The sequence below is a fragment of the Guyanagaster necrorhizus genome, assembly GCF_019112545.1.
Source record: "Guyanagaster necrorhizus MCA 3950 unplaced genomic scaffold BT62scaffold_2, whole genome shotgun sequence".
Taxonomy (NCBI): domain Eukaryota; kingdom Fungi; phylum Basidiomycota; class Agaricomycetes; order Agaricales; family Physalacriaceae; genus Guyanagaster; species Guyanagaster necrorhizus.
The window spans coordinates 1,431,765-1,448,700 of record NW_025064881.1 but is presented as its reverse complement, the minus strand read 5'-3'; the positions used below and the strand labels follow the sequence as shown (position 1 = coordinate 1,448,700).

Here is a 16,936-nt window from a genome sequence, read left to right as displayed (position 1 = left end):
ACTACGACGGGAAACTGATGCAGGTCGAGAATGACGAAGATCTCGCAACGCTTTCGCCCGGTGTGAGATATCCAGCGGTGAGCGTATGACCGGCGCTCGTGAGAGGGCTGACTCAGACAATGCCTAGATCTGAGGCTCAGAGGACTCCATCGGGTGAAGGCACCAAACCTGCAAGTACCCTTCGTTAGCACTCATCCAAGGTCCGAAACTTCTGATGTTTCGATACAGTGTGGGACTCCTTCATTTGCGGGCTTGATTTAATGGGACTACTGTTTGTTCTTTATTCATAATCGCAGTTCACACATCTTGGCTATCTATACCCACAGATCTGGAGGTTAGCGTTTGATAATATCTCCAAGCGACAGGTCCGACACCAGCCGCTGATCATGAGTCTCTCGGCCCCTTTGACTACAGAAACATAGAGAAACACCAGAACTGCGAGAATGTCAATACCCCTTCCATGGCCTTTAATGCGGTCCTGTACCAAGTCTTGCCGTACTTGGTGCGTGGAACGTTTGCGAATTGCATGTCATAGGCTGCCGACGGGCCTTAAAACTTGAAGATTGGTCGGACACTCTCCATATTGTCACAGAAAGATATATATTGTACTTATCAATAGATCAAGAGGTTGAACGTTGGTAGGTACAAAGGATTCTGGAAAGTCTGATGACGCAGGACATAAATAAAGGGTAGAAAGATGAGCATCGAAATCCGAGGAAAGCGAAGAGCATTGATCGAAAGGGTCTAGGATTAGGCCGATTAGGGCTCAAGGAGTGTGGGTGTAAGAAGCGTGGATTTTAAGGAGCGTTGGATTCAAAAAATATGCGATGATGAAGGAATTGATAATGTTATAACGAACATGGATGGGGCAACGCGGGCGATAGAGGAGATCTGATGACCCCCGCTTCATCTTGCAACTTGGTGGCAAACATCAGACAATCACAGAAAATGCATATGTGACAAAACTCACGTCTAAAGAAACGGACGGAATGAAGGTTGGGGGCGGAGGTGGGAATTAGATTCTCGCTCTGGGAAGAATAATCGGTACCAAAAGCATGGAAGAGGAATGAAGGAGAAAGGTTCCGTATAGAGCACGAGGTTTCATTGGAGGAAGTCCCTCAGCCATGCGGTCTTGGCGGGGGCCGCAGACACTGGCAGCGGTGAAGGCAACCGTAGCGCAGAATGCGAGTACGGACAAAGACTTGATTGCAGCTGCTGGGGTTGTAGAAAGTAGGGGGGGGATTTAAGAAACCTTGAACTTCGTCTGACTGCTGCTCTCTTTTTTCGGAGATTGTTCTACATAACGGAGTGATATCGAAAAACAATCGGTAGACTGCAAAAGATGACGATCGGTAGCCATGCAAGAGATGCGGTGAGAGGCAGCACTAGCAGAATTATTCAAGGACAGAGTGAAATCCAATCTAAAAGACTGTTAGGTGGAAAGAAGCAAAGGTGCCACATCCCACTTCAGTTCCAAGAGCAAGGCGTTAACAATATCCAGAGCGACTTGAAAGGCCTCCAGCGGTACTGAGCATGATTTTCTGGACGGACACGTGGTCGTCTTGACTCACAGGCAAGGGCGGGAAGGCGGGCTCAATTCAATTCAAAGCGGGCGCTTTAATTTCCTCCAACGGTAACGATTCTTGGCTTGGCAGGGATCAGTCAGCGCTGAGTACTTGATAGTCGAGCTAGGGTCGTGGCGGTTATGGCCGAGGGGCATATTGTTGTCCGTTAAAATGATGCGCTTGACTCTCTCACGATCCTTCTTCTTTCGACGGCAGCAGCAGAGTCACAAGTCGAAGCGAGCTGCCTAATTGCTTCAGCAAGTCTTCTCACGTTGATTATCGGGTCTCGTCATTCTAACGTCTTCCTTCATTACATAGGCTCGGTGTCTGTTGGTATCTCAGTGTCACTCAATTATCCATGATACCCGTGCCTCCCGAACTTGTGGATTCCATCTTCGGCAAACTAGACAATGCACTTGATCGTCTAACTCTATCTTCCTGCACCCGTGTCTGCCAGGCATGGCACCGCCTTGCTCTGCCCCACTTGTTCTCCGCCATTACAATTCAGTACAGTGCTTCACCAGAACGTCGAGATAACCCCTTCCTTCCAAAATCCGTATGTGGGCTGCACCTGCTATTGGAAAAATACGTCTTCCTGCGTCCTTGCGTGCAGAAAATCCACGTGCGTGTGAAAAGCACCGCGCTGCGTGATGAAAGAATGATCCAGTGGGATGAGCCTGCCTCTGTCAGCGTCTTCCATGCCATGACGAACCTGAGGCACATCGTTATCAACGGTAGTCATTTCTTCGCCTGGCATACCATGCCAATTTCTATTCGCCAAGCAATGTACAATTCATTCCGGCTTCCTACTGTGACTTGCTTGACATTGGAAGCCATGCATATCGCCGACACCAAGTTTACAGAGTTCTTCTCCGTTATCGGTGACTGTGTCGCGTTGGAGACCCTGGATATCTCATTTGTCGATTTCCCTTCGCGACCCCAGTTTTTCCGGCGCGGCGCTACTACGCCTTCTCATCGTCGGCCTCAGTTTCGCTCGCTCTCAATGATCGTGTTCCCCATGGTCATGCAAGTTCTATTAGAATTCCTCCTTGATCATACAGATCTGAGAAAGCTGGAGTCACTGTGCCTAAAATCCAGCAAGTTAGATTCTTGGGCTCTTCGTACAGTTTTCGACACGACTGTAGACCGTTTGGATTATTTGGATATCGGGTTTATCGATTTTTCAGGCGGGTATTCAGTTTTCAATCTTTATATATATATGGTTCAACTGACCCACAACATAGAGGGTCTAATACAAGACATGGATCTATCCCGCAATTTACGGTCTCTTGCATTCGCCCTTTCACTTCCAGCAGAGCAGCAATGCGTTAACCAATTGGAGGCTTTGGAGACGTTATTCGCTCGGATACTGAATTCTAGCGACAGGCGCATTGAGGAAATTACCCTCAAATTTTATTCTTCCCGCCGTGATCTCATGGATTTCTCCAACACATTATGGCGTTCCTTAGCGGAAGCGTTGAGGATGACCGCCATAAGTTTGGCAGCTACTCTGAAGGAAGTCAATTTGATATTCGTGATATGGAGCTCTCAGATACCGGACGAGTTCATTCAAGCAGCCAATATGTGCTTTCAATATCTACATGAACGACAGCTGCTTCATGTGAATTGCCTTACTTAATACCTTCATCTCTGTAAGGAAGTTAACTTTCAGCTTCCCCATGTGTTTCCATCCAAAAATAAATTAAAACGAACTACTGTCCTATGCTGGCCTTTCTGCTTTCCAGCCAGCCTTCCCAATCTCTGATCACCTTGTCCAAAGAACCTCTCTCCGTCTTTTCCGTGTCCCTCCCTGAAACCTCGCACTTATCCATAGTCAAACCATATACACCCTCGCCGAGAGCACGCTTCATGAACGGCACAAAAATATTAAAGTAAACATCACCGACTGCCTCAGATATTTTCGCCTCTTGTCCCTGAAGCCCAACGACGTTTTTAACATAACGCAGAAGCATCTCGCCAGCCTCGGACAAAAAATCCTCCAGCTTGGCTAGAAGGGCTAACGCAATAGACGTCGGCGCTAGCAAGCGAAGACTATTGAGAGTGGACAATAGTGCGTTCGTATACTGCGCCAACGGTGGGTACGACACCAATATATGAGGAGGTACATGTGCTGGAGCCGTCGAGGAGGACTGGGAAGACGAGGGTGGTGAAGCAACGACCATTGGCGACACGAGCCATTCAGAAGGTGGAACCATATTTTTCGTATGCGTTGATGTGGCGGATACTGGCCGGCCGGTTTTCTGTTTAAACAAAGCCACCCATTTAGACGTCGCCGCTTGGAGTTCCTCGGTGACAGAGCTCAAGACAGCACCCGAGAACAAGTCCCCAAGAACACCTCGGAAATCGAAGCCGACACGAGCGAACGCCGTTGCACAATACGTCAGTTGTGTTAGTAGGGAGGATAGGGAGGGTAGGGGTATACGAGGTAAAGTGATTCGAAGGAGGGGAAGCAGATGTTTATGGAGAGAATGGGACGCATACGTGACCAATAGGGAATGTAATGACGGAGCTGGAGCTGGAGCTGGAGCTGGAGAAGTCGCGGTGGACGTTGGCCGTTCAAGAAATATTGTCGAATATTGCGTGATAATATCATGGACGCATTCCCTCCATATGTCGATGTATTTTTTGAGGTACCGCGTCAAGTCCTCTTTATCCTTTTCCCTGACTTCGGCAGAGCTCAAGCCGACGAGACGTTGAATGTCACGATTGCAACCCTCCAACGAGGCCTTCAAACACGCCTCTCTACCCCCGAGGAACGCTAATGCGATTTGTTCCTCTGACTCAACTCCATCTTCCGGATCAAAAACATCCATTTTCCGAAGAAAATTAACTGCTTTCCATAGCGCGGGTAGTTTCCGGTTCGGTTCGTGCAATGTAGAGAGCAGCGAGAAAAGCATTTGTGTTATGGAATTGCGGACTTCGGATACTATGCAAGTGAGAATCGACGGAGGTGAACTGGAGGACGAGTATAAGGAGTGTGTGTGGGACGCAAGAGACAGCGCCTCGGCAAAGTACCCGTTACGCACGCAGGTGTCAATGAGGACGGGGATATCGAGTAGATCACGTATTTTGTCATGCTGCTCTAGCACGACGCGCGCCTTGTTCCGTTCGGCGAGAACTGTGTCCGTGCTGTCGCGCCAATCAGACGCGCTCTCCTCTAAAGCTGGCAAGCTTTCGTTGACCAGAGCATCGAGAGACGAAGAGAGGGCATCCAAGGACTCGGAAAGTGAGGATGTGGTATTGTGTAAGGAGAGAAAGGTCGGGTAAGAAGTATGGGTCAAGGAAGTGAGGCTTGAGGTAAGGTGATGCGACTGAGTCTGCAACAACGTGGGCTCTGCCAGTAGACTCGGCAAGGAAAGCGTCGTCAAATACGACAAGTATGCCTGCGACGACGCAGATGTGAGCTCTGGGGCTCCCAATAACTCGGTCAACGTGGTCTGTGTTCCGTCGAGGTCCTCGCTCGTCTGCTGCACTGATTCCTCCATTCTTGTCGTCGTCACTGTCCGGCAGCCATTCTAAGCACATCCAACAGCGAAAACGAGGGGCTACTCACCGTCGACCTATGCCATGATCGTCGTGGAAGCAAATATGGTGTTGTTGACAACTGTTGAACGACGACAACAGCTTATTCCTCAACAATCATCATACTTCCGTGTTCGACATGGCATTGATTGAGGTACGCCTTTCGGTGCTATATTTGCTGTAATGGACGCTGACGACGCCTGCAGGTTATCGCCAACGATCGTCTTGGACGCAAAGGTCAGCCGTCACCGCTCAACGTACCCTGTATCATTTCATCTGACTGCGAACTGCAGTTCGCGTCAAGTGTAGCCCCGATGACACCGTTGGGGACCTCAAAAAACTAATTGCTGCTCAAACCGGAACTGATCACACCAAGATCCAGCTGAAGAAATGGTGCAGCCAATCCGCCTCTGCATCCCCGACCCGACTCACTTTTCGAGCAGGTACACCATCTACAAGGACCACATTACCCTCTCTGACTACGAAATTCACGACGGAATGAGCTTGGAGATGTACTGAACGTCGATAAGATTGCTGAATGTGTATTATGGCGTGTACATGTATTATAAACATTTCTTCGGAACTGATTGGAAAGTAAGTAAGTTTTAGAAATGCGATCTCCAGACGATCCGCTCTTATCCCTATTGCAGCATACAGCCATGCTGTCATCGCTGAATGCCGTTCAATTCTTCACTCCCACTTCGCTCGGGCATTCTAATTTCTGAGTCACCGAGCTCTATTCCTATCTCATCGCGATGTCTACATTGAGTTCTCGAGGGAAGAGAATGCAATGCATGCAGGCATCCACATGCGTTTGCGGCGTTGTGAGCAATGGAACTCGCCTTTTCAGGTAGTCGTGCCTTTGGCCGTGAGTGTATGCTTGGAATGAAAGGAACGAAAGGCTCTAATCGATCGTTATCGGTGCAGGACATCATTGCGTCAAGCTCTACTTCAAGATACATTGTTAACTCTGGTTCTGTTCTTGACTTGATCCTCTTTACCCCAGATACTGTCTACAAGTCTCGTTCTCAGCAACGCTTGGCTATTCATCTTGCTGCGATCTCAAGTCTCCTCACGTCTATGTACTTATGAATACGTTCTTATCCGTACTGTGGCCGGCCAGGTGGTGGGGTAATGATTTCGTCTGTCAACGTTCGTCCAACTGATTGAGCTATCATCGGTCCAGTATACACCTTGCCTTAGTTGTCTTGCGGTGTTCAACCACCCGTCTGGGAATGTTTTGGATACTACCCGAAATGTGACAGTCCCTTCACCTTTCGGAAGTAACTCTTCCATAAGTCAATGATGCCTTGGTCCTTGCCTACCTACAAAGTATGTATTGTCTGTCAATGATACAAAGATCATTCGGCAGCGCGTACTTCCTTTTCTGCATGTAGGCCTGGAACGCTCCACATTGAGAACGGATTGCCAGCCGCGAAATATGTTCAGTGCTTTTCCTTGAACCGTCGGCAGACATAGAATCGCCAGCTGTTGATTTCTCCCGGCGGCCCCCTTCCTCTCATCGCTCCAACGCCACCCAATTGTCGTGGAAAATAATGTCAGGTTGTTGAAACGGCGTCTGTGCGTGGCCTTCTAGTCCGAGTTCTAGTCTCTGAGCACTGCGGGGCACCGAGTCCGTCGGGCGCACAAACTGCACAGAGCTCGCAGGGACGCCGAGACGAGCGGTTATCGAACCCGCGCAAAGCTGTATTTTCTCGTCTTCGATTTCCGGCCAGTCATCGGTGACTCGGGTGCAGACAAATTCTCTCCATTAACGAGAGTGGACTCCCACTGGTGCTCGTGAGTTTATCTTTCGGATACGACCAACAGCATCCTTAGGCACACTTCTCTTGTCAAAGATAATGATCGTGTCTTTTTTTGCTGTCGCCCTGTATGAAGGACCAGTCGAGTGTGGAATTTGATACAGGCACTGAGGCACTTGGGGCTTTCTTGCGCCACGTTTATTCGGTTCACGGAGGAAGGCATGATCGCAGTGGAATTCTGTACCATGCTCTCAGGTCTAGCTTTGAGTTTGGAGCCGCATCGCTGGTGCTCAGTTTCTCACAAAGTGCAGTCTGCTCCGAGTTCTTCGCTCACACCCCAAAATGTGATAAAGACCCCTAGGTATACAGGGAACAATGATAGGGTATTCGTCCTCCGGTAAGGAACTTGGAACCAATACACGGATATGATTCCCCGGCGTAGAGGTTCTAGAGGCGGTGGCGCACTATTCCTCTGTGCACTCGCAGAGAGAAATACCTTAGTTATTAGCTGTGGAAGTAGTGAACAGTATGGAATGGTGGAAGCTATGGCCTCTGTCGAAGTTTGGTCACTGCAATAGTATCTTAGCGAATGTGGCGGACCGCGGTGGGGCCGCACTTTGTCACAGCATGGGATGATACACGTCGAGTCAGCGTATTCAAATGTCAAAAGGTTTAGATGGATGCACACGTCTATCTAAGGAAGAGAAAGGGTAATGAAAGGTACGAACGACATGATGCTAGACAACTACCGGGACCGACCTGGAATTTCAGATCCAGGGTGGGCTGACTTTGCAAAGTTTCCATCCGTCAGAACCCGTCTGTGAGAAACATGTTGACAACGACGACAGACTGGTTGCGAGGCCCGGGTGCATTGTACCTTTTCGAGGACAGATGCGCTGACAAGAAGGACAAATAATAGTTGGATAAAGGTCGACCCCAAGATTCCAAGTGGAACGCACAGAATGCGCCACATCCGTACGAACGGCTCTGGAAAAGAGCATAAAGGAGGGTATGACTACTCTTGGGAGGAGGAACCTCAAGTTAAAGTCTGACACAATCGTCAGAGGAAGGCCTCAATTACGTCGGGAGTCGGGAGTCGTGATAAACAGCACAAGGACGAGATGACCCCAAGGCAATGGGAGTTTTAGACTATCCGGCAAAGTATCGCGGGATCCCTGTTATTCCTCGTAGTCGTTCCTTGGAATTACTACTTATCGATCCATCTAGAGTTCGGTGGCAGAACTCGGTGGCAGACGGGGCTAGTCCGGAAAATGAGAATAGAAATCCATTGGTATGCGTCCGACGGGGTGGGACAGGAAATACAGGGACAAAGCTGTGCATGACGGGAAAATCATGATGGCTCTGAACGGATGGAGATATCATCTGAGCTGGACGGAGAATGTAGAAACCTCGGCGCGCCGTCGTTATGACATTCCAATTCGGGATGATTTAAGACGGAATGATATGTTTTAGGGTTCAGTAGCCAATCAGGAAAAGGCGGTAATTAGAGAAGCCACCTTTTTTTTTTTTTTCCGGGCGCGTGTTTTCTGAGTAGAATATGCGGTTCATTAAGGTTCGTCCCAAGTTAGAGGCTCGGCACTGGTCGAGGATGTCGTAAACAGCGGCAAGGATGAAAAACGTAAGATCCGTGTTTTCAGAGGCTCTACATTTGGGGGGAAAGGGGTGGGGATGCTGGATAGACAGTGGCAAATGGATTGCTCGCTTGAATGCCCTCGTCGCCCACTTGGAGTCAGCGCGTGGCCGGAGATTGGGTTCGTAGGATAGATCGCCGTGGCACGTCCAAAAGGGGAATATTCGACCCAGATATTTGGATAGTTCACACGATCGAAAACGATCCATATCTATTCATAGGCTGATTTCGGCGGCGTCTTCTTCCTTTTGTTGTTTCACGGTCATAATCTCAATTCGGTACTTGTCTTGCGCTGACAAGGAGTCGTTCACTTTCTATATAAGCGGCCTCTTCCCTGTGTCGTGCCTTCCGCCTCTGCCTACAGCTCCCTAGGCCGACCTTGGCTTGCCCTACGATTTGAACTAACTACCTTCTTGCTTCACACCTGACTTACCGACATGGGTATGGGTTTTGCCTTTCTCCCCACCTTAAATATCTTCACCGGTGCTCAGCAACGAGTGAGTCGTCTCCTCATATTTTTCAATATTCCTCTCGTTAACTATATTTCGTGTTAGGTTCTTGAACACGACATCTCCTTCGATATCGTCCTTGCCAACTCTCCTAGGTCTTCACGTACCGCTCCTTCTCCGTGCATGTCGCGTCCACCCAAGTCTCGCATGCCACTGGAAATCGTCATGACTATTATGGAGATGGCGTTCTACGATGCGGCCTTCGACATCGACTATTCATTGCTCAAGGCCTGTTCCCTCGTCTGCAGGGAGTGGTCTGCAGCCGCTCAGAAGCTGCTCTTCCATAACGTTACTCTGCGCACCCAGTCGGCTTGTCTCTCCTTCCAGAACGCAGTCGACCCCATCACGGAACAAGGTCGTATGCTTGGCCAAGCAGTTGTACGGATGCGAGTCATACTGGATCACAACCAGCCTTTTGGTATCGCCGAGCAGTCATTTGCTCAGGCGGTTGTCCTCTGCCCGAACCTGTTCGAGCTAAACTTGGCTCTGTATGGTTCTGTGTCACCTGGCAAGGATATCATTGGTTCTCCGGACTCCCTTCGCATGCGACGCCCTGCCCCTTCCTTTGACGAGAGCACCCTATCCCTTCTCCAATGCGGTCCTGCCCTCTCCGCCCTCCAGTTCTCTAACTGGTCCGAAAATAGCCATTCCATTTCCCAGTTGCTCACCGTGTGGCCATCGCTCAAGTCTCTGGCTCTTAGTGGCAATGCCCCAGAGCTACCCTCTGACACCCTCCCCCCTTTCCCCTGCGCCCTCCGCGAGCTCCACATGAACTTCCAAACCTTTCCGTCACTAGATTTCATGGATTGGCTACTACATCATTCTGTCGGCAGTCTCCGTGTGCTTGGCATCGCTCAAGAACCGTCCATGCAGTTCCTCGAGTATTTCGTCGACACCCACGGAAACACTCTGGAATCTGTCTCGCTTCCTGTCTGTTGGCAAGACACGGCACGTTCCTTGCATCGTTGCCCGCATTTACGGCAGGTCAGTGTGGAACGACCACTCGTATCACCCCTGCTCTTCAAAAAGGTCTCAGAACGCCTGGAGCACATCGCGTTCGGGCTTAACAAGATGACTGCGCTGCAATCAGTCATTGAGACTGTCAAGACTCAGAAGTCCCTCAAGGCTGTCACGGTTCATCTTTGGGGTGGTGAACAGCACCCGCTCTTCCCATCCCTGCAGATGGCCTGCGCCTTCCGGGGTCTTGAGCTTCGAATAACGCCGGATATTAGGGTGTTCCGTACATGGATGGTACGCTTAGTCCTATGGAAAACGCCACATTTTCTAATCTCTTTTTCTCTTTTAGCGAGGTGACCCAATCGAACAGCAGACTTATCCCCGCGGGAAAACACTTTCCAATCTATATGTTATGCGCGCACAATCTTCTTTCCATGCCTCCGGTCCACATGTATCATTCCACTAAGGATGGCATATTGCCTTGACCGTGTCACGACGCCCTTTCATGACCATAACGATACATCATCACTTGTACATCACCTGCATCATCATCTTTTAAAAGTATCGAGTCACGCATCATTGTCCTCTAACCATCCTTTGATATCCTGTTATTGGCTCACCTCCACTGCATTCATCATTCAATAATTCTCAAAAGGCATGATGTTTGCGTACATATATATACATGGGAGGATTCTACGATCTCGCTCAATCAGCTTAGTATATTATGAATTTAGTTATTCGCTGTTACCCTTATAGCCAGTGTTAGGTACTAAGTAGAGATATCATTCAATACATTAAAGTCATCCCCGTTAGCTGAAGGGGGATGGTAAATGGCGTGCCAAGGCAAGCGCGCCTTCTGATTGGCCAGGATGGAAGTTACGGGTGGCTGGATTATAAGTCATAGAGCTTGATTCCCTTTCATTTTGAGCGGAACAGTACTAGCACTGTCGGTGCTTCGGTAGATTTAAATTTAATATACTTATGAGTTTGAAGACTTGTAAATCGGCAGTCGATGTTAATTGCCACAGTTCACAAATAAAGCCAAATACCGACCACTTGGAATTGGTGCTGCTTTTGTACTTAGGAGTCAACGTTCACGATGGCGTCGTCGTCGTCGCTATCCTCGGTGGTGTCAAACCTTGTGAGGGCATCTATGGGCACCTCTGTGTCGTCTACAGTAACTGACGAAGACTTGGACCGTCATGTTGCCGAACTGTTGATTAAAGATGCCAAAAAGAGGGCTGAACGGTACGGCCAACAAGGTATCCGCGCCTACCTTTCCAGCCAACTGTGAGTCGTAAGAACCTTGTTCGGGGACTTCAATATTGACATAAAATTACAGTTCAGATAGTAATGCCCCAAAGACTAACAAGCGATTCCTGTCCTCTATCATTCGAAGCACGGACGAACATAACAAGACCATTCTAAAAGCGCAGGCTCTTTCCGCTCAGGAGATACAGAGGGAGAAGGAGGAGTTACAGAGGAAGCAACGCCGTGCGCGTGCGGAGGAGGCGGTTGCTGCCCGACGGACTAATATGGATGGTCGGAAGTCTGCTGAGAATGAGAGCTGGGACAGATGGGATGGACGGACGGGTGATAGAAAGAGGAAGCACAGGGAATGGGAGACATGGAATGGGGACGATTTGGATGAGGACAGCCGGCGACGACGACGGCGGCGGTCGTCATCGCGCGACGAGCATCGTGGCAGACGGCACCATTCTGCCAGTTGGGACGAGCCGAGACGTAAGTCACGGCGTAGTCGCAGTCGAAGCTCCAGCGATCAGGACGACTACGACTCTAGGCATACGACTCGTTCCCATCGATCCCGCCGTTCAACAAGACACACGTCACGCCGTTCCCGAAGCAGGTCGTGGTCTTCTGATGGTCATAGACGCAGACATACTCGCAGACGCCATCATTCCAAGTCGAGACGTCTGCGCAGCTCTCATTCTCGTACCTGCAGTCCCTCGTCAATAAGGGAAGATTCTAGGCAGAAACAATCCCGGTCTTCGTCGCGGTCAGCGCGCGCGCGCGACCAATCACCCTCTGATGCCCGTAACTGGTTTGATTCGCGTAACCTGTCCAAGGAAGCTGAACTACGGCAGAAGCTCAAAGCCTCGAAGGATAAAACACCTTCGATTGCTGCCAAGTTACAAGAGAGCGAAAGTCGCCGTAGATCCCTAACACCACCTTTCAAGCGACGGAAGACTCGCTCTCCGTCTGTGGAGTCGACATTGTCTTCGCCTATGTCGATATCTCCTTCTGCTTCGCCTGCGCCGGAGCCCCCGGTGCAGCTGCCGTCAAAGATGGACAAGTATTTCGAGGAGTCGTATGATCCTCGCATGGATGTCACGCCTCTTAGTGCACCCAAAGTCCCTGCTACGGGGCTCATTGATAATGCTGAGTTTGAGGGTTGGGACGCGATGCTTGAGCTCATCCGAGTGAGAAGGGAGGACAAAGAAGAGAAAAAGAGACTGGAGCGGATGGGCTTAAGCAAGGAGCAGATCAAAAAGGAGCTATCTTCCTCAAAGGCTGTAGGCGACAGGTGGAATTCCGGCAGTACGAGCGCCATGGACATTGAATACAAGAAACGGGGAACGGTAAGAGAGTGGGATCTGGGGAAAGATACCATGTAGAGTAAAGCATCTTCACTTTGATTATCAGTCTGTAACATTAATATCGAGCACGCATATATCTGTTTATCATCGCAGTCATGAATACATAGAGGCATTATTTTTTAAACAAAGTTGGCAGATCTATGTGAGATATTCTGGAGAATCTATTGCTGAGAAACCACCACCTGGACTACCGCCATCTCCTCCGCAGTTAATTGTTCTACCAGCGCAGAAAAATTGGACGTGTTCCTCGAAGCGCATTCGCGCAGGAAAGTAGTGAGATGTTCCTAAAATATATTCAGTACAGCGCTGCCGAGAGAAACCATTAATAAAGAGACCCACCTGCATATCCATCTGTGATATAGGATCAGTCTTCAGATCTTCATCGTCATTATCCTCGAATATATCATCATTGTCGAATGCCAATCCCTTGGGTCCGATGAGATCTGACAGATATTGCAGCTCGGCGTCCCTTTTGCTGCCATCCCCTTGATCACTCCAGTCCTCGTCCTATTTTTGGGTTAGACCGCTTTCCGGGACTCTGCAAACGACATAGCACATACACCATCGTCATCGTCGGCATCTGGTAGATTGCTGCCAGAGGTCCCAAATGTAGCTGATTCACTGCTAGATTGGAGATCGTGAATCATGATTTTGAGCGCTTTGACGGGGAAGGCGATGGACGTGAACTCCGTGGGCGCTGCAGAAGGTGACGAGTCAGCAAAATTTACACTGGAAGTCGTCCCGATGGAGGAAGGGAGAATGCGCGCACTCGTCCTTGTACGTGACCGTGTCATGATGACTGTGTCATTGAAAACAAGATGAACATCAGCACAACGGACCGACGACTGAAGACACTAACCATTTCTCGTCTCCGGCTTGACGATAAGGTCGCCCTTTACCATGAGGTTCTGAAGCGTCGGCCTTTCACAGACGAAAAGTTGCGAGAGAGCCATGGTGCTGATCCGTGAGGGCCAGAAACCTTGAAACGTTTCCGCATTTTCGCACCATGTATGAATCAGGACCTCCAAACCCGGCCGGCCTTGGGCGTTTGTCGATTCAAGCAAAGACAGTACCGTATCCCGCTGATGTGTTATCAGGAACGCGAACGGGATGACGAGACTCTGTCCATGCTATTCAGCTTGATTCAAAGCGGACTTGGAATTGAGAACGTACCTGGATAAATGACGCCGTTTTGGCTGTATCCATACGGTTCACCATAGCCTGGAGGAGGTCAGGTAGCACCGGAAGGACAGCATCGCCTGCTCTCCGGAGCAAATGAATAATCAGATCACCAATGGTCAGGCCGGCAGATTCATCCTCGCCCTGTAGCACTTTGGCAACAAGCGTTAATACATAATCTAACCCCGAGCGCCCATTATTGTCGGACCATGACAATAATTGTTTACAGTCTTTCCGGACAATGAGCGTCAGGCAAATGATTCCATTCTACCGTAAAGATGCTATTAGAATATGAGACATGCGCCATATGGAGAAGACCCACTTGTAACACATCCTGGTCATCCGCCTCGCCAAGGCATTTGAATAGGTGAGGAGCAAGAAGAGCGAAGAAGCCATCTCCGAGTCCATTTTTCGAACCATTGATGAGACTGTTGACAAGGTCAATGGCCGAACTGGTGATCCACGACTCGTCAATAGACGCAGATGAAATAGAGTTACATAACGAAGGCAGCGCTTGCTTTACGACCACTTCATAAATGGCAGGCGCAGAAGCTGACGCTAATGACTCCAGAATATCAGGAAAGATCGACAGAAGGATAGGATCTATGAAAAGGGCCCGATTGAGATCAGTTTTTAATCAATCAGCTTTTGCCGAACCTTTGTTATTCTTAGACCACACTTCCAGAATGGCTAGAACTAGGGAGTCTGCCAACTCTGGGGTGATCCATTTACCTTCACCTACGCCGACAATGACAGATAAAGTTTCAAGAACGAGGGAGAGTGTGTCCTCGGATGTGTGCAGTAGGAACGGACCCATATCTTTGGCAATACGGGACATGAAAGGCGTCAATGCCGCATCATCCGTGCCATTACAGAAGCTACGCAGTAGAATATTAAATTAACACTAACAAGGTCACTTCGATGATAAAAAAAACCTACTTGTGGACGGCTCTCACCGCTGATATCTTAACAGGGATGCTACCTTCATTAGACTCAATCACCTGTACAGCCGCATCGATATATTGACCGGCCAACTGTATGGGCAACAGCTTGGCATATTGACTTGCAAAGACGAAACCACGTCCTTGCAAAAAGGGGAATTCTATGAAACAAGATAAGCAATAAAGTCATGGGGGGGGACTAATGCCACGAACCAGAAAGACCTAGAATTGAGGGAATCACATCCCGGAGTAAATTCTCGATGTCGATGGGTTTGGGCCGCTCCGAGTCTTCTTCATCTTCAAGACAGTCTTGTATAGACTCGGATTGTGACCCAATAGCAGCTAGACCAGCCTCTAGTGGCCGCCACCAGTCTTCTTTGCCGCCATTGCGTGCCTGCCCCGACGATTGTATTACTTGCTGTATAACAGTGTGGAAAGTTGAGATAGTTTGAACAGTGGCTCTGTCAATGATTGCCTGAAAATAGTGCTGCATCAGCGCTAGCGGTTACGTTGTAGAAAATGGCTACCCACTCCAAGCAGATCAAATCCGGCAACCCGGACGCTGTAGTCTTGAGTTTCGTCATCCTCTTGTGCGACAAATGTATTAGCATTGGATCCCCAAGTGTCTTCCTGACGTACAATACATATTGAGATAACATAACAGACAAGGTCTCCGGTACTTACATCTTCGTCGGTCATTTGTGCGTAATTGAAGACTGCGGCAATTAAAGCAGTTGAGTGTTCATGTGTAAACCACTGTTTGGCCTTTCCCCCTCGTATAACGGTAGCTACAAAATCCAGGATAGAACTACAAAGGTGAGACAGATGTATCGGGTCATCTTCAGAAGACGGAGGAATGGGGTCGCTGGATACGAGGTAGTATCGATCGAATGTTGGATATAGCAGGTTAAGATGAACGATAGAGGCGTTAAGAAGATCGTCAAAGTACGGCACCAGAGCTTTAGGAAAACTCGTGTGGATAGTTTCGAGTGTCTAAGAAAGAGTTAATATTCGAAAGAAAAAACTTCTGGTACCAAGCATCACCTTGAATATTTGGATACGAATAGCGAGACCGTCCCAGTTGGAGCTATTGGCGTCGTGCTGAGGATCCATGTTCAAAAGAACTTTGAATGCCTCAAGCCACACAGGAAGGACCGAAGCAATGGCTTCTTTTACGGCCTGAGGATATTGATCCTTCACCATAAATAATGATATCGTACACTGGCGAAACACTGAAATCGTCCTAGCGCGCGTCAAAGGCAAATGTTGCTTTGTGTAAATGATATTAGAGGCCGCGCCACTGATTGTCGCCATGAAGTACCTACCTCAGTGGCACCCAAGATGGAGAGCAAGGAGGGCAGCAAGTCTCGTAAAACGGGCAGTATTTGATCCTCCGTCAAATCTGCCTTGATAAACTCGGTAAAGACTTGCATCGCTCCATGAACAGAATCTGGAGACCCCGATGATAGCAGGCTGATCAGGTCATTCAAGAGCTCGGGATATTCATCAGGCCAATCGGAGTTGGCAATGGACGTCAGAGTGTGAGCCTAATTGGATTGTCTTTCAATCACACCGTCATCAGAGCAGGCGTAGACGCACACAAAGTGACCGAATTTTTCGATTAGGGTCTGAAAGGCCTCGGAATACAGCTTGTCGCACTCGGCTTTTGATCTGGTGAGTCCTTGATCTCAGTCACTGCAACGCGCAAAAACGAGTAAGTGACACACCTCCGGGGGAGGTGGCAACCCCTTAAATCCTTGGAAAAACGGCGACCACCTCTCTCTTACATACTTCCTCAAGACGATGCTCGCAGAGTGCTTGGACCAGCAAGAAAGCCATCAAGACGCGTCGAAAAACAAGAAAAACACGGCCAACTTATCTGGCGTAGCGGCATATCGACATTTGGAGAGGCGATGAGCTCTGATAAAGCCAGGGATGTCCCTGTCGAGAAGTGCCAACGGGTCAGATGTCAGATTTTCACGTCAAATCGATAAAAACGCGCCTGGCTCTGAGAAATACTCGATGAGCTTGAGCTCTGCAGACATCCGCTCGTTGGCATTCGGGCTCAGCGTCGCAGCAAGGCATTCGGAAATCTGGGTAGTGGAGGCCATGGTACAAAAAGCGTCAGGGCGCGACCAGGAATGCGAACAAATAGATATAAAGAGCGCGTTCACGTGTGGGAGTAATATTATATGGCTTGTGCGTCAATC

The 16,936-nt window shown here is 49.2% G+C and overlaps 8 protein-coding genes across 8 annotated transcripts; 5 read left to right on the top strand and 3 right to left on the bottom strand.

Moving 5' to 3' along the window:
* The first annotated feature begins 1,731 nt into the window (after positions 1-1,731).
* BT62DRAFT_278562 (uncharacterized protein) lies at positions 1,732-3,087 on the top strand. The gene is made up of 3 exons (XM_043180350.1): positions 1,732-1,822; positions 1,884-2,756; positions 2,810-3,087. The coding sequence occupies exons 2-3, from the start codon at positions 1,924-1,926 to the stop codon at positions 2,895-2,897; spliced, it is 921 nt and encodes a 306-aa protein (XP_043045550.1). The 5' UTR covers positions 1,732-1,822; positions 1,884-1,923; the 3' UTR covers positions 2,898-3,087.
* A 146-nt stretch (positions 3,088-3,233) lies between these two features.
* On the bottom strand, positions 3,234-5,299 carry BT62DRAFT_278648 (Dor1-domain-containing protein). The gene is made up of 2 exons (XM_043180351.1): positions 5,140-5,299; positions 3,234-5,085 (listed from the first exon to the last, which is right to left on the bottom strand). The coding sequence occupies exon 2, from the start codon at positions 5,069-5,071 to the stop codon at positions 3,278-3,280; it is 1,794 nt and encodes a 597-aa protein (XP_043045549.1). The 5' UTR covers positions 5,072-5,085; positions 5,140-5,299; the 3' UTR covers positions 3,234-3,277.
* On the top strand, positions 5,248-5,627 carry BT62DRAFT_999787 (ubiquitin-like protein; the record flags this gene model as incomplete). Its single annotated transcript, XM_043190843.1, has 4 exons — positions 5,248-5,262; positions 5,315-5,345; positions 5,402-5,501; positions 5,552-5,627. The coding sequence occupies 4 exons, from the start codon at positions 5,248-5,250 to the stop codon at positions 5,625-5,627; spliced, it is 222 nt and encodes a 73-aa protein (XP_043045548.1).
* On the top strand, positions 5,560-6,429 carry BT62DRAFT_926257 (uncharacterized protein). The gene is made up of 3 exons (XM_043184988.1): positions 5,560-5,702; positions 5,759-5,976; positions 6,036-6,429. The coding sequence occupies exons 2-3, from the start codon at positions 5,899-5,901 to the stop codon at positions 6,198-6,200; spliced, it is 243 nt and encodes an 80-aa protein (XP_043045547.1). The 5' UTR covers positions 5,560-5,702; positions 5,759-5,898; the 3' UTR covers positions 6,201-6,429.
* A 1,081-nt stretch (positions 6,430-7,510) lies between these two features.
* BT62DRAFT_278255 (uncharacterized protein) lies at positions 7,511-7,932 on the bottom strand. Its single transcript, XM_043180349.1, has one exon. It carries the CDS (start codon positions 7,842-7,844, stop codon positions 7,617-7,619), a length of 228 nt encoding a protein of 75 aa, XP_043045546.1. The 5' UTR covers positions 7,845-7,932; the 3' UTR covers positions 7,511-7,616.
* A 1,027-nt stretch (positions 7,933-8,959) lies between these two features.
* BT62DRAFT_915802 (uncharacterized protein) lies at positions 8,960-10,454 on the top strand (the record flags this gene model as incomplete). Its single annotated transcript, XM_043183966.1, has 3 exons — positions 8,960-9,019; positions 9,077-10,282; positions 10,338-10,454. 3 exons carry the CDS (start codon positions 8,960-8,962, stop codon positions 10,452-10,454), a joined length of 1,383 nt encoding a protein of 460 aa, XP_043045545.1.
* A 619-nt stretch (positions 10,455-11,073) lies between these two features.
* On the top strand, positions 11,074-12,731 carry BT62DRAFT_990386 (uncharacterized protein). The gene is made up of 2 exons (XM_043190224.1): positions 11,074-11,278; positions 11,331-12,731. Exons 1-2 carry the CDS (start codon positions 11,088-11,090, stop codon positions 12,622-12,624), a joined length of 1,485 nt encoding a protein of 494 aa, XP_043045544.1. The 5' UTR covers positions 11,074-11,087; the 3' UTR covers positions 12,625-12,731.
* A 36-nt stretch (positions 12,732-12,767) lies between these two features.
* BT62DRAFT_882147 (ARM repeat-containing protein) lies at positions 12,768-16,837 on the bottom strand (the record flags this gene model as incomplete). Its single annotated transcript, XM_043182695.1, has 18 exons — positions 12,768-12,890; positions 12,946-13,113; positions 13,167-13,303; positions 13,376-13,405; positions 13,466-13,727; positions 13,780-14,052; positions 14,108-14,388; positions 14,443-14,663; positions 14,725-14,887; positions 14,940-15,201; positions 15,258-15,356; positions 15,411-15,719; positions 15,771-15,995; positions 16,052-16,273; positions 16,326-16,397; positions 16,454-16,543; positions 16,595-16,646; positions 16,725-16,837. The coding sequence occupies 18 exons, from the start codon at positions 16,835-16,837 to the stop codon at positions 12,768-12,770; spliced, it is 3,102 nt and encodes a 1,033-aa protein (XP_043045543.1).
* Between the last annotated feature and the right edge of the window lie 99 nt (positions 16,838-16,936).

Bases quoted from the DNA above. Each gene is read 5' to 3' on its own strand.
- BT62DRAFT_926257 (XM_043184988.1), top strand. From the start codon at position 5,899: ATGCATGCAGGCATCCACATGCGTTTGCGGCGTTGTGAGCAATGGAAC. The intron at 5,977-6,035 runs GTGAGTGTATGC...TTATCGGTGCAG, and splicing joins AGGTAGTCGTGCCTTTGGCC to GACATCATTGCGTCAAGCTC.
- BT62DRAFT_990386 (XM_043190224.1), top strand. From the start codon at position 11,088: ATGGCGTCGTCGTCGTCGCTATCCTCGGTGGTGTCAAACCTTGTGAGG. The intron at 11,279-11,330 runs GTGAGTCGTAAG...ATAAAATTACAG, and splicing joins GCCTACCTTTCCAGCCAACT to TTCAGATAGTAATGCCCCAA.
- BT62DRAFT_278648 (XM_043180351.1), bottom strand. From the start codon at position 5,071: ATGGAGGAATCAGTGCAGCAGACGAGCGAGGACCTCGACGGAACACAG.
- BT62DRAFT_278255 (XM_043180349.1), bottom strand. From the start codon at position 7,844: ATGTGGCGCATTCTGTGCGTTCCACTTGGAATCTTGGGGTCGACCTTT.
- BT62DRAFT_278562 (XM_043180350.1), top strand. From the start codon at position 1,924: ATGATACCCGTGCCTCCCGAACTTGTGGATTCCATCTTCGGCAAACTA. The intron at 2,757-2,809 runs GTATTCAGTTTT...CCCACAACATAG, and splicing joins TTTATCGATTTTTCAGGCGG to AGGGTCTAATACAAGACATG.